The sequence below is a fragment of the Gossypium arboreum genome, chromosome 11 (assembly GCF_025698485.1).
Source record: "Gossypium arboreum isolate Shixiya-1 chromosome 11, ASM2569848v2, whole genome shotgun sequence".
Classification (NCBI taxonomy): Eukaryota; Viridiplantae; Streptophyta; class Magnoliopsida; order Malvales; family Malvaceae; genus Gossypium; species Gossypium arboreum.
This window is the reverse complement of record NC_069080.1, coordinates 196,591-209,844: the sequence shown is the minus strand read 5'-3', so window position 1 is coordinate 209,844 and position 13,254 is coordinate 196,591. Positions and strand designations below refer to the sequence as shown.

Sequence of the window (13,254 nt, the reverse complement as noted above, 5' to 3'; positions counted from 1 at the left end):
TGCTAAATTAGCTTTTTAATTTTTTTAAATATTTTCATTTACTAAATTGTTAGAATTGGATAAAAAATTTAACAAAAAACAAATATAAAAGGACCAATTTATCTATTTTTTAAGTAGATCATGCTTAAGTACAAATATGGGAGTAGAATAAGATAATTATAGTTCTTATTAGAGAAACTTAGTTTTAGTTCATGGGAACATAGAAAAACAAAACTCACACTAGTAAACGGAAGAAAAAAAAACCATAAAGAAGGGTTTGAAGTGAAATGAGGAGGTTATGTATTAGCAGAGGAGGTGGAATCAGCATTGTTAGCAGTACTAGTGTTAGATTGAGGTGGAGGCGGCGATGGGGAGGAGGAATTTTGAACACGTTGGGCACTGGAAAAGAGATCAACAGGTGAAGAGTCGGCTATTTTGCCAGCTTCAAGAGGAGTGCCGTGCTTGTATGCTACCCTCAAGCTCTCATCCTCAGACTGCTTGGCCTGCGCGGTTGCATGCTTTATATCGTCCTTGCTTTGTGCCATCTCTTAACTCAGATTACGGATGGTTGGTTGACGATGGGATCTCGCTGGTTGGTTTAAGTTATATAGCTACTAACAGTAGTGGACGTGGCACCTTTCTGCCATATTTATGTCCAACATTTTGACACGTTTTGCCTACTATCAGTGCACGTGCCTTCCTATTCTTACGCCTTCTGCTATACAAGAAGCACAAAACGCTCAGCTCTGCTCGTAGATTAGAATTTTATATTACTGTTTCATTCAAATTTCGATTTTAGATACCAACATGAGTTATAAGAATCCCAATAATGCTAAGGCCAGGGCCAAGGGGAAACGAATCTTATGTTATAGGGCCAGGGTCAGTCTGTAATGGGCCTAAAAGAGTACATAAAATAAGCCTAGTTAACAAGCCGACCCCATCCATCCTCACTGCTAGTAAAGGATAACGTCCCCCCACCCCCTCCTCTTATAACACTCGCTCTCGGTCTTACGCTATTCTCAGCTCTCACCAATGGCGACGTCCTCTCACCTTCTACGCAACGTTTTCATTAAAGGTATCCATTCTTTTTCTTCTTCTTTTGCGTTTCATCTCATTTCTTCCTCAACCTTTCCTAGGAATTGATTATCACCGACCAACCACCAACAATTTCTGTTTTTTCTCAGGATCAGGCTGGCAACCTCTGTTGTTGAAGACCAACAATTTTGCTATATCTGTAAGTACTTATCCTTCAGTGCTACATCTTTTCATATTTTCAGCATGCGCAATGTTATTCCAATTGTTTGGAGATGAACAGTCTTTTGTTTTTTTTTTTTTGGGGGTGGGGAAGCCAATTTCATCTACTACTGCTTTAGAGGGTGAGGAATGAATATGGTTTAGAAGGAATATAAACACATACTAGTCATCTAAGTGTTTACCATTTTCGGCTTAAACTTCATTTTATCTTTCACAGGAAAGATTCAGGCATCGTAGCAAGAAATTTTCATATCTAGGAGGCCATCGACTCTCGTATTGCTGCCTAGCTGTTTCAAATTCTACCTTTCAACTCTTGCCATCTAGTTTAAGGGAGCCACCGCATATTGCTGGAATCGAAACAAGCATTAAGCTCAACATGCCCCCTGATGTTGTTACCTCGGATCTAAGTAGGACATTCTTACTGGCCGATTTGGACCCTGCCACTGCTAAACTGGCAATTGGTATCTTAGGGCCATTTCTCTCAGCATTTGCCTTTCTATTTATTCTGAGAATAGTCATGTCTTGGTACCCTAAGCTTCCGGTGGAGAAATTCCCATATGTCATTGCTTATGCTCCCACTGAACCCTTTCTTACTGCAACCCGAAAGGTGATACCTCCTCTTGGAGGAGTGGATGTAACTCCCGTTGTGTGGTTCGGGTTGGTTAGTTTCCTTAACGAGATCCTGGTCGGGCCGCAAGGGCTTCTGGTTCTTATCTCGCAACAGGTTAGCTAGTATGCATTGAAACAATGGTAATTCTAACAAAATGGATGTTTTGTGTTATTCTTCTTCCATTACATACGATTTCTTCTGTAAAGATAAATGGATTTTCAGCTTCCAAATTTCGGCATTCTATATATAATAAGAAAAATCTTGGTTTTACTTGACCAAGAACCTAAACATGATTGAAATGATTTTTAGGCTTCAACACCGGTTAGCGGTTAGTTGGGTCAACATTCTTCAATTCATATTTCAGTGTATTGAAAGCTTGATGATGTAAAATGGATGTTTTATTTTTTGGTACCAAAAAATAATGGTGTTAATTTTTGAGTGTTTAATTAGGCTTCTAAATTTCATTTGATTGAAATATTATAATTAGCCAATAATGTTAGCAATTAACTTTTATCCAATCAACTTTAAAACTGGAGTAAAATCACATTTTTAAATCGTATTAAAAAGTTAGCCATGAAAAAAGTGCATTTGAGTAAAATCAGTAGTAAATTACATATTCAGCCATTGAAAAACGATGGGCAAGATCTTAACCCTTTACGAGTGCTTCAGCTAACGGAGGACTTGCTACATCTCATAAATTTGATTTAAAGCAGTTGGTCGATACAAAGAGTTAGCATCAAGTACAGTGATTTCCTAACAAGAATGTCAAAGTCATTCTGGTACACATCGTCAACTGCCGCATGAAAAGTACCTTGAAAATTTAGTGTAATCACTTGCTGCATATCATCAATCTTGAAGGATTTTTACGCTGAAGCTCATCCATCAGCAGATGCGCAACCGATTTGTATCCCAACGCCCGAGCTTTGAATTCGAGCACAAAAACAAATAAACAATAATAGTCAGTATTTTTCAAGTTTAGCCAGTTGGGAAAGACAGGAATCAGTTCAAGACAATACCTCTGTAGATTGCTATTCCTGTTGGAGTCATCTTTCGATTCTTCAGACACAATGAACTATGGAGAATTGCAAAAAAAAACGATTCAGTGAACTGCATATAAAATTCTCACAAGGAATAAGATAATGATGAAGTCGCATACCTATTACATATCCAATAAGGATTGATCCCTTTTTCTTCTATGCAGTGTGGGCACATCCATTCCTTATTTTCTCGTACCTCTTCCAGTTCTGATAACAACATAACACTACCCTGTCAACTTTCCTCTATTGCTTGCTATGGTGTTTTTCTTTTCTAAGACCAAATTACCAAAAACCATCATTTCCACCTTTTTTTGTGACCGACTTTGAGTTTTATTTTCTCAAGCTTTGTTAATTAGACTTGGAGGTGAGTGTTAGATATGGGTACATGTTCAGCACAAGTATGTTGCACATCACAAACAACAAAATCTAGCAAGAATCATTGTTCAGTTTTAAGATTATAACCCGCCCTAGTCCTAGTCCTAGGATAACCCATTCTTTTGGCATTTATTATATTGATCTTACCTTCACCATACCTAATCTTGAGACAAGCCCGACACAGAACACCATTGCTAGAGTGACAAACTGAACAATCCGTCTTTCCTGCATGGAATATAAATTTTGTGAAAATGGTATTCTAGTTTATTATAAACTCTACATACAAGTGTCTCTATGATAAAACTGACCTATGCACGGCTGATTAACATCGAGATTACCACATCGCTTGCAGTCGTTCTCAGCACATAATGTCTTTTGCCTGCATATGATTCATATGTTTAGGATCTAAAGTAATAATATACAAGTTTAATCCGTGACGGTATCCTACACTCACACCAAAGTCTAGCAACATGCCTCATAAGATTATATGCTTTTCAAAAGCAGAAAATTTTAGCTTTTCCCAAAAAATGCTTTTTGTACCAAAAGTGCTTCTTAGAAACAATGTTAAACTGGCTCTAAGACTAAGTTGTTTATGTGTTTTTTACGGAGTATTTAGTTTTGACCATCCAATAAAAATAGCTATTAATGGACACCAAGTCTTCCTATTTCTTACTTCGTTATTTAAACATGCTCAATATATTCCCTCAATCCAATCTCATAGGCTAATAGAAAATGGTATCAGAGAAATAAACCTGCAGAAATGGCAGCAAATTCCACAAATAGAGTTGTAAACACTGCCCCTCCCCTCCTTTCGATTGCAGCGCCGAGAAGAATCCTCTGGTGACAATTGAAGACTCGCATCATCAATCGTGACCAATGGAGCATTTGCAGGCCTTTTTTCTTTCGTTTCGCTTGAATAAGAATCAGTCCCTTCTTCCCGTTCTTCAAAATCAATCGCTTTTCCTATGCAAAAAATGGAAATCATAGTTCTTTTTTTTTTTTTTAAATAAAAGAGAATTCGTTCGTCAACTTGAAAAATATAAATGGATTTTCTTTATTACCCCTAAGCCGGTTAGATCTACGCAAAGAATTGCTGGCGAGAGATGAAGAAAGAGGGGTTCCCTTGAAACGAGTGGAGCGGCGCACAGGCGTGATAACGTTATCCTTTTTCTGCCATTTTCGGACCTTAGGTTTTGCAGAGGAAACGATGGACCTTAGGTCGGAGATGGTTTTGTGCACTCCCAGAGAGGCTAATCGAGCCTGGTTCTCTACGATGCGAGCATTCCTCAGACTTTCATAGTCGGATTTGGCTCTAAGCTTTCCCATTTGATTTCAAAAATCTCAATTCCTTCAATGAAAGTAAGAGTGGCTGCAACTGATGAAAAGGATTTCTCCAAATCACTGATCAATAAGCTTAAACAAAGATCGTGACCTTCAACGGTCATGTTTCGAGCGGGGTATTTTAACATTCAAAAGTTCAAACTCTATAGTACCCGGATTTTTTTATTACAAGTAATTACTTTGGGTAAACTACACCGCGGGTCACTTTATAATAATGTCATTTCTATTTTGGCCACTTTAAAATTTATTTTATCAATTTAATCATTTTAATTAAGATAATTGTTTAAATTGGTCATTGCCATTAAAAGTTTTTTAATTCACTACTGGATTGCTGAAGTGACACATTAGTCAATTGAATGACTAAAGCTTTAGTCAAAAGTAAAAAAAAAAATTGTCACATGTCATCATTCAATTGGCTATCAACAATTCATTAGTGGATTAATCGAAATTTTAACGGTAGTGGTCAATTCAAAAAAATTATATTAATTAGAGTGATTAATTTGACAAAAAAATTAGAATAGGCAAAATAGAAATAATACTATTTTAAAGTGACCTACGATGTAATTTACCCATTTATTTTTATTCATACTAACACCTCAATCAACTATAAAAAAAAATGTTGGCTGTTTCTTTTATTTATTATATTTTAAGGATGGGGATGTAAATGAGAGGTTGATGCTCCTCAATTAGTAATTATCGAGCTCAGTTAAAATAATTGGTCAATTGAATATTAGTTTAATAATATTTGGCTCAAATGACTTAAGAGTATTATCAAAATTTTCATTTATAATATATATTTAAAATCTTTATATTATTAAACCTCAATATATGTTATTACGCCAAAACTTAAGTATTAAAATGAGCTTGAGCTTAAATGCTTATGAACTTAATCAAATTCAATAATCTAATTATCTCTTGAGTTAAATTCAAATTTAAAATAGATATTTGATAAAATTCAAACATTTCAATATTGGGACTCAACTTAACTTGATTAGAAAGGGTATTAAAAAATATATGATATTTATATATATACACGAGTTAATGCCCACTTACACGGAAATTAATAATTTATATTATTAAAAATAAAAGTTGATTATGGAGATTTTAATTTATAAAATGATGATAATAGTTTAAGACTGATTAAATTAATTTATGAGCCAAGAAATATCTTTTTGCTGAAGGGATAGAATGGATACACAAAACAACCCTTTTAAATATATCATTTAAAATTTAATTTGCAAATGTACATGTTGATCAAAACTTAAAATTAAATTGATCCCTATTTAGCTTTAACCTCTTTATTTATATTTTAATTTACTATTTTAGACATTGTGGATGCTTGTTTCCATATCAAGTAAATAAATAACAACAAATTGGGCAAGAACGCATCATTTGAAATTAAAATTAATTTTATTTTAAACAATAATCAATTCATGTGTATTATTATTTGGAAATAGAATAAAGATTGAAATAAATATATAATAAAGTGGAGGAATCATTTAAATGATTAATATTTTAATATTTTAATTGTTATATTTTATGATATTTTCATGCATGTTAAATTTAAAATTCTTAACTATTTGTTTTATATAAAAATTTCAATCGTGGAATATACATATTTTAAATTGATATGATAGATATATCGGATCGATTTAAAATTTTACATGTATGATAAATACAATTATATTAATAAATTAAATGGTTGAATCGTTAAAACATTAATCATATAAATAATTACAAAAGTAAGTGGATCCTTTCCATATAATAAATATGTTATATTTGTTTGTTGAAAAATATAATACTTTAAAGATAATTATTTTATAGTGAAATAAAAAATTCCACAAGATGTTGTCATGCATTTTCATTTATTATTTTTAAAGAAAATTAAACAATTTGACGTTATTTGTTTTTTTTAAATATGTAATAATAGTATTTTTATACACTTTGAAAAAACAAAACAGAAAAACATTATAATATTATTCAACTGTACAAATTCAAAATGCAACAGCCTACAACAGGGTGAAAGAGAAAACGATCTAGAAATATCAAAGCCCACCCATTCAACCCCCGGGCGAAAACATAAAAGCACGCACGGAAACGAGAAAAATAAAATCTATCTGCCCCAAATTAGCAACTCACTGTTAAAAAAAAAATCCTCAACAGAAAAAAGGAAAAAAAACACCCCGAAAAAGATTGACAATGGCGTTGCAGTGGATGATTCTAACGTACGTGGTTGCAGCTGAGGCAGCACTGGCTCTCCTCTTGACGCTTCCCTCTCCCAAGCTCTTGAAGAACCGTTTGGTCTCTCTCATCTCTCTCATTCTGCAACCTGCCCTTTTCATTGTTCCCTTTGCCGGATTCCAGCTCTTAGGTTTTCTCGCCTTTTCCCTCTCTTTTGATTTCCTTTGTCTTTGCAGTATTAGTGCAATGATTTTAAATTTTTCATTTTGCTTGCAGATATTTACTGGAAGAACGAGCACCGCTTGATGTGTACCTCTGAGATCTGCACCGCTGCTGAGAGAGATCGTTACGAGAAATCTGTAAGTGTTTGATAATTTCAAATCTAGGTATCTGATTGTGAAATATTACTGCGCTTTTGGACATTGATTCATTTGTTTACCAATTTTAGATATAATTGTTAATGTTTTAGCTTCATCTTTTAGATTATCGTTATTTATTTTGGTTTGCATGTTCAAGGATTTGAAATTGTTTGAACTTCTACATGTTTCTTGCTGAAATCTTACTTATCATCGCCAATATTGGTTGTTGGCTACTTGTTTTGTTCTTTTATTATAATTGATAATTGCCTCAACTTTGATTCTAGAATTACAGAAAGCTATTAAGGATTTTGTTTAGTATCACAGAGGAAAAGTTGTTAGCACTTTCGTGGGATGAAAGCCTTGAATTCTTTTTTTTTTTTTTTGGTACTACGTAGGAAAAGCTGCTCCTGCATATTGGTTTAATTTATTTATTGATGTTGCTAGAAGACGTTTTGAATTTTTTTTAAAAAAATTTCTTGTGGCATTTTCACAGTTGTTTGGTTATTAAGAATTGAAATGAAACATTCGCACTTGGGTTGATTCTTCATTTACCTTAATCCTTTTGGTCTTTGAAAAATGGAATTAACCCAAACAATAACTGCATGCTGGTTACCCCAGTAGCCTTAGACAACAATAAATGCTGAAAATGGAAGAAGCTCCTTAAGAGTAGCACACAACGATTTGCACTTTGACCAAAGATTAATTAAAATGAGCAAATTGCTTCCACTTCATATGGGGCTTACGTATTTGTTCAAACTTATTTGAGTAAAAGTACTATATTCTTTTTGACAGAAAAATAACAATTTAGAGTTAATACTAGTTAGAAATGTAATTGATCGAGGAAAATATAAATAAAGAGGTCTTTTATTCTGATCAATGGGAAAATCAATCAGAAAATATATTTATATATAGTAAAAGATATCCAGATATCTACTCCCTGCTTTGGAGTTTCTTTTAGCCAACTTGACTAGCTCAAATATATCAAGCAAAAGAAAAGGATAGACTTTTACCATGTCAAATACTTGCATTGGAGGGGCAATGGATTAACCAATGGAAACTTCTTTGTCATTTTCTTAGATCTCATGTTGGCACCTGTATTGATAAGAGTTGAATAATAGTGTTTCTCAACTCGAAGATTCTGCTGTGGATGTTCAGGGGACCTACGTAGTATCTAGTTTTTATATCATCACTCTGTTACCTTTCTTGATCCAATTTTTGGCTGGTTTTTGCGTCTCTGCTTTAAATTCCCAGGGTTGGGGCATAGTATTGCATTAACAAGTTAAAGATAGGGATATTGATAGTGTGTTCCACATTTCGGAAAGCATTTTGGGCTAGGATAAAGCTTAGGGGTTGCCCTGCCTTTTCCCAATCATTCCTGTTTCGGGGCTTTACTACATCTAATAATTGGCTTACTTAAGAGTTTTTTTTTTTTTTTTATGACCAATCAATTAATTAAGCACTCAGTTACGTCTTATAAAGCTGGTTAGACCTGATTGATTAACATATGAAGATCAAACACAAGCCTGTTGATGTTTTCTGAAATATCTCTTGAATTTATCTGTTGAGAGTTAATAGTTTCAGTGTGGGGTGCTTTGCAGTTCTACAAATCTCAAAGAAACGTGATTCTGTGCGTAACCGCATGCCTGCTTTATTGGTATGTGCTAGCATTTTGACACAGCCTTGACTTTAACAAAGATGTTTTTCGTTTGAATTTGGTAAGGATACTTGTGCAGGTGCATCCAACGCATTTGCAAGTATAACAAGGAAATTCAGAGCTTGGAGGAAATAGAGAAGAGATACAAGGACGAGTAGTGTTGTTAACTCGAACATATTGGGATGTGCTGCTGCTACAGAAAACTCATGTATGTAGTACCACCGCTAGACTTGAGACTGTTATTTTATAAAAAGCATATTTGCGGTATTTGTATGATGTCATGTTTCCATTATAGCTTAAACTCTCCTGCATCTCTAGGCTTAAATGAAAGTGGTTTTTTTTTTTTCAGTACAAGAAACATATTTTGTTGTTAGTCGTGGTCATATTGAGGCTGATCTTTATAATTATTTCCTGGAAACTGCTCATAAATTTCATTTGCCATGTGTTTGGCATGTGAATTAATTCGATATTACCTACTTTTATATAAAGTTTATATATAGTACAATAGAATAATAAAATGATTTGACGTCACGAGCCAAGTAAAGATTAATTCCATATTACCTACTTTTATATAATGTTTATATCATTGTATACAACACCTAAACAGTAACAGTTGGATGAGGCTTTTTTTTTTCTTTTAAGTAACAGTCTAATAACATTTTTTTAAGGTTGCGAAGTTTAAATAGACACTATTAATCCTGCACTTTTGGGTGAAAGTGTTTGGGAGCTCCCTCTATTATAGGGACTGTATTAAATTGGGCCCTTTATTATTAAATAGACCAATTTAATTCTTAAATTATTAAAAAGAATTAAATAAGGTTGAATTGGAATATAGTTTTAACTTTTTCATTTACTGTTTAATAGAGTTAATATTTTAAAATTTTAATGGTTTGTAATGTTAACTTTTAGATTTATTTGATTCTTTTAATAGTATAGAGATTAAATTGATTCATTTAATAATAGATAGACTGATTTGATACAGTGTCTATATATAATATAGGGACAATCCAAGTACTTTATCCTGCACTTTTGTAGGCCTGATTTTGCTTTGTTTACTTGGTTCCTTTGATGTAATTCTGACTTGTATGATAACTGTTTATCTGCTTTCACTGATCAAAATAATTTAATTAGTAATTTGTTTTACTAATTAAAAAATATCAATTTTTTATTAATATTTATATATATATTATAATTGAGTTTAATTAAATAATTTTTATAAAAATAGTTATTTAAATAGGATGTAATCGAATAAGCTCGAATTTAGTTAAAATAATACATATTTTTTAGGCATATTCAAATTCATTGGTTATTTGGATCGTACTAGGTGAAATGTTTAGTTTGGAGTTTGAGTTTATTATGGGAACAGAATATATAGACGGGTGTTATACGGAAGTAACTACTATGTACAAACATTGATTAGATCAAAGTTTATATCAGCTGGGGACAATTTAATGTCATCTTGTTGTAGCTGGAATCGAAGATCTTATTATGGAGACGTTAGCATTACGAAATTTATGAGGGAAAAAATAGAGGCAAACTTAAATTCAAAAATGAATAATGGGTTTTCAACATAACGGTTTCTGATTACAAAAATTAGCTTGCATTGCAATGGTGGTAAGGAACCAATTCTTCAAATTAAGTTTAACATACAGCTCCCAATTCCAAGCCGTATGTTGAAGACGAAGAACATCATATACACTTTGTAGTTAAAACTAAAGCCTAAATGCTATATTGATGAATGATCACCGAATTGTTTGAATGCATTCCATCTATGCAAAATCTTGCCATCTACATCATAAAACGCAATCTCTGCATTAGATTGGGTCAACTGCACTGACATAAAACCTTGACCATCATAGAAGAACTTTAGTCCTTCTCTGTTTAGTTGTTTCACGTCTCCCCTCCATGCCTTAGACCCTGCCCCACTGGTTAAGAACTGTATAGGGCTGCATGCACCAAGTAAAGCTTTTAATCATCATCATCTTCATATAATAAATGCTAGAGTTGATAGTTGAAATTAGCCATTGTTTCTTACCTCTCTGTGTCACTGATATGTTCTAGGCAGTGATCATGACCATTCATGTAAAAATCAACATTATTAGCCTGTACTTTTACGGTGGAAAATACCAAGTTTATGTTAGATGGTTAAACTAGAATTTAGCCAACAAAATCGACATTGTACATATGAAGGTATAAAGAAATTGACCTTGAGAATAGGAAGGAGGTGTGTAGCAAGTTCCTTAGTATCACCATGATGCCCAACGCTTTTAATCGCATGGTGACCAACAACAATCTTCCATTTTGCATTTGATTCTCTTAATGCACACTCCACATCCTACATCAATAGGTATAGTCAAGCTATTAATTAATGCTTTGCATTTCTTCAAATTCAAACACACCAAATAATAAGAGTAAAAAGTACTAGGAGTCAAAGAGCATTTTATCCCTTTTACTTAGAAAATAGATAAATTAGTCCCTATATATTAAGTTAAAGAGCAAATTAATTTTTTTTGTTAAAAATTTCATCAAATTGTACTATTAAAAACTACTGTGACTAACGAAATAACCATATGGTGATGTATGTTGCGAAATGTGTATAAGAACCAGTCTTTAATGGTAGAAATAGATAAAATTTTTAACAAAACTATCAATTTTCTCTTAATTTAATCTACAATGACTAATTTATTCATTTTTTAAATAAAGGGGTAAAATGCAATCATAATATACTTTTACCAATAATAAGCTCTTAACTAATGTGTACCTTCAACAGATTTGCAATGTAGTGTTTGCGAGGATTTATACCACGCCAGTCGTAAATGTGATCTTCTGGGTCTTGAAAATAGCTCTTCACGAAAGGTGTAGTGTCCACAAAAATGATCTCAGCTAATTCTGCCCATTATTATTTATTGATTTTGATTATTTGGAGTTAAATAAAAAAAAAAAAAAAAAGGAGGTTGCTGAATTACCAGCATTGACAATGAAGGATCTAAGACAAAGCCATCTGGTGTCAATTTTGGTAAGAAGAGGGCTCAATTGTGCGTCAGCATCACCCCTGTAATCATGGTTTCCCAACACTGCATTTCCCAAATAAAAACAAGGTTAGAAACCCAACCAAAAAAATGAAAATTAGGAGTAAATGAGAAATTACTTACCGCTGTACCACTGTTTTTGGAGGCTGTTTGCAGTGTAAATATTGGTGAAAGACTCTTCAAATGCCGGATCGTGTACGCTGCGCAATCCATTGTCATAAAAATTATCTCCCGTTGAAACTACGAAATCAATATCCAACTTCTCTCCCATCTTTCCCATCTATAAAGAGGAGTGGCGAGCTCAGAAATTTTTTAGAAGTTGAGATTAATTTATAATTTTTTTTAGAGTTAAAATGAAATTTCTTTATAAATTTTAAGAGACTAAAGCAATAAATTTAACGTGTAAAAGGTTAAGTATGATAATAATTCCAAGCTAAGAAAATGTTTTATTTTTATCTTTTTGCATATTACAATTTCCTATTTTGAAGCCAAGTAAAGCCTGAATGTTGCAAGATTGCAAAATATTCATGGATCCGTATGATAAAATTTGGATATTCGATAAAAACTAAAGAAACAAGTATTGTGAAAGGTTAAATATATGATTGTGTGGCAATGTGGTTGAATATGAAGTTGAGAGTATATGGAAAATGAACCTGAAAAGCAACTTGAGATTGGTTAAAAGCGCCTCGTCTACCCCAATCTCCAATCACCAAAAAGCTAAGGGAACCATCGCCTTTGCTGGGTTGCTCAAATCTCTTAAGCTCACCCGATACATTACTTAAGGCATAAATGATGGGAATGACCAACATAACCCACCTATCGCAACCCATTTTTGCTTTGGTTTGGTATATGGAAGGTTGTGGGCGAAATAAATATAGAGATGGAGGAGAGGTGTGCGGCCGCCTACGTTTTCTAATTGGTCTTGGGTTTATAAAAAAAAAAAAAGGAAAGAGAGCAGTGCAGTGCATGGGATATTCGAATCTTCCAGTGGAACATAGAGGATAAACTCTTCTTGCCCTTAGAATATTCGCTTCTACACTCGCCATCTCCTATCCTATTATTAAACCACCACTTTCAACTTGTTTATTTATTGCTGGATAAACCAACCTACGTCTCAGCACATGGGATGTTTTCCCATTATTTTGGAATTTTATTAGCCTCATTTTCATCAAATTTTAATATTTTATAGTATATCAATTTATTTTGAAGAGTGAACAGTGACCAACAGCACAATTAGATGCTTCAACTTTAACACATAATACATACTATAAAACAAGAGTCTAATAAAATCATATTCAATATTCTTGGCCAAATTACTTATATACTAGCAAAATAGTATTCAATTTCAGGTCAATTTAGTATTACTTCTAAAAAATATTTTTAGATAAAAACATTACTAAATAAAATACTTTTTCAAACTCCAAAAATGTACTAA

General features: G+C 33.1%; 5 protein-coding genes across 6 annotated transcripts; 2 read left to right on the top strand and 3 right to left on the bottom strand.

Annotated features, from left to right (window-relative positions):
* Positions 1 to 143: 143 nt before the first annotated feature.
* Positions 144 to 587, bottom strand: LOC108456802 (SEED MATURATION PROTEIN 1). Its single transcript, XM_017755482.2, has one exon. The coding sequence runs from the start codon at positions 522 to 524 to the stop codon at positions 276 to 278; it is 249 nt and encodes an 82-aa protein (XP_017610971.1). The 5' UTR covers positions 525 to 587; the 3' UTR covers positions 144 to 275.
* A 321-nt stretch (positions 588 to 908) lies between these two features.
* LOC108455823 (protein COFACTOR ASSEMBLY OF COMPLEX C SUBUNIT B CCB3, chloroplastic) lies at positions 909 to 2,131 on the top strand. The gene is made up of 3 exons (XM_017754376.2): positions 909 to 1,054; positions 1,164 to 1,213; positions 1,451 to 2,131. Exons 1-3 carry the CDS (start codon positions 1,012 to 1,014, stop codon positions 1,964 to 1,966), a joined length of 609 nt encoding a protein of 202 aa, XP_017609865.1. The 5' UTR covers positions 909 to 1,011; the 3' UTR covers positions 1,967 to 2,131.
* Positions 2,132 to 2,507: 376 nt separating this feature from the next.
* On the bottom strand, positions 2,508 to 4,744 carry LOC108455780 (uncharacterized). The gene is made up of 7 exons (XM_017754327.2): positions 4,317 to 4,744; positions 4,008 to 4,218; positions 3,564 to 3,634; positions 3,403 to 3,480; positions 3,000 to 3,087; positions 2,860 to 2,915; positions 2,508 to 2,764 (listed from the first exon to the last, which is right to left on the bottom strand). The coding sequence occupies exons 1-7, from the start codon at positions 4,579 to 4,581 to the stop codon at positions 2,673 to 2,675; spliced, it is 861 nt and encodes a 286-aa protein (XP_017609816.1). The 5' UTR covers positions 4,582 to 4,744; the 3' UTR covers positions 2,508 to 2,672.
* A 1,864-nt stretch (positions 4,745 to 6,608) lies between these two features.
* LOC108454829 (uncharacterized) lies at positions 6,609 to 9,278 on the top strand. 2 transcript variants are annotated; one of them, XM_017753416.2, is made up of 4 exons: positions 6,633 to 6,967; positions 7,054 to 7,136; positions 8,735 to 8,790; positions 8,870 to 9,278. In XM_017753416.2, exons 1-4 carry the CDS (start codon positions 6,796 to 6,798, stop codon positions 8,946 to 8,948), a joined length of 390 nt encoding a protein of 129 aa, XP_017608905.1. In that variant the 5' UTR covers positions 6,633 to 6,795; the 3' UTR covers positions 8,949 to 9,278. The 2 variants fall into 2 exon arrangements, with proteins under 2 accessions (XP_052876796.1, XP_017608905.1); XM_053020836.1 differs by lacking the exon at positions 8,735 to 8,790 and having other exon boundaries at positions 6,609 to 6,967; positions 8,857 to 9,278.
* Positions 9,279 to 10,367: 1,089 nt separating this feature from the next.
* LOC108455770 (purple acid phosphatase 17) lies at positions 10,368 to 12,870 on the bottom strand. The gene is made up of 7 exons (XM_017754314.2): positions 12,473 to 12,870; positions 11,943 to 12,099; positions 11,757 to 11,864; positions 11,552 to 11,679; positions 10,997 to 11,125; positions 10,826 to 10,893; positions 10,368 to 10,736 (listed from the first exon to the last, which is right to left on the bottom strand). Exons 1-7 carry the CDS (start codon positions 12,863 to 12,865, stop codon positions 10,517 to 10,519), a joined length of 1,203 nt encoding a protein of 400 aa, XP_017609803.2. The 5' UTR covers positions 12,866 to 12,870; the 3' UTR covers positions 10,368 to 10,516.
* Positions 12,871 to 13,254: the final 384 nt, after the last annotated feature.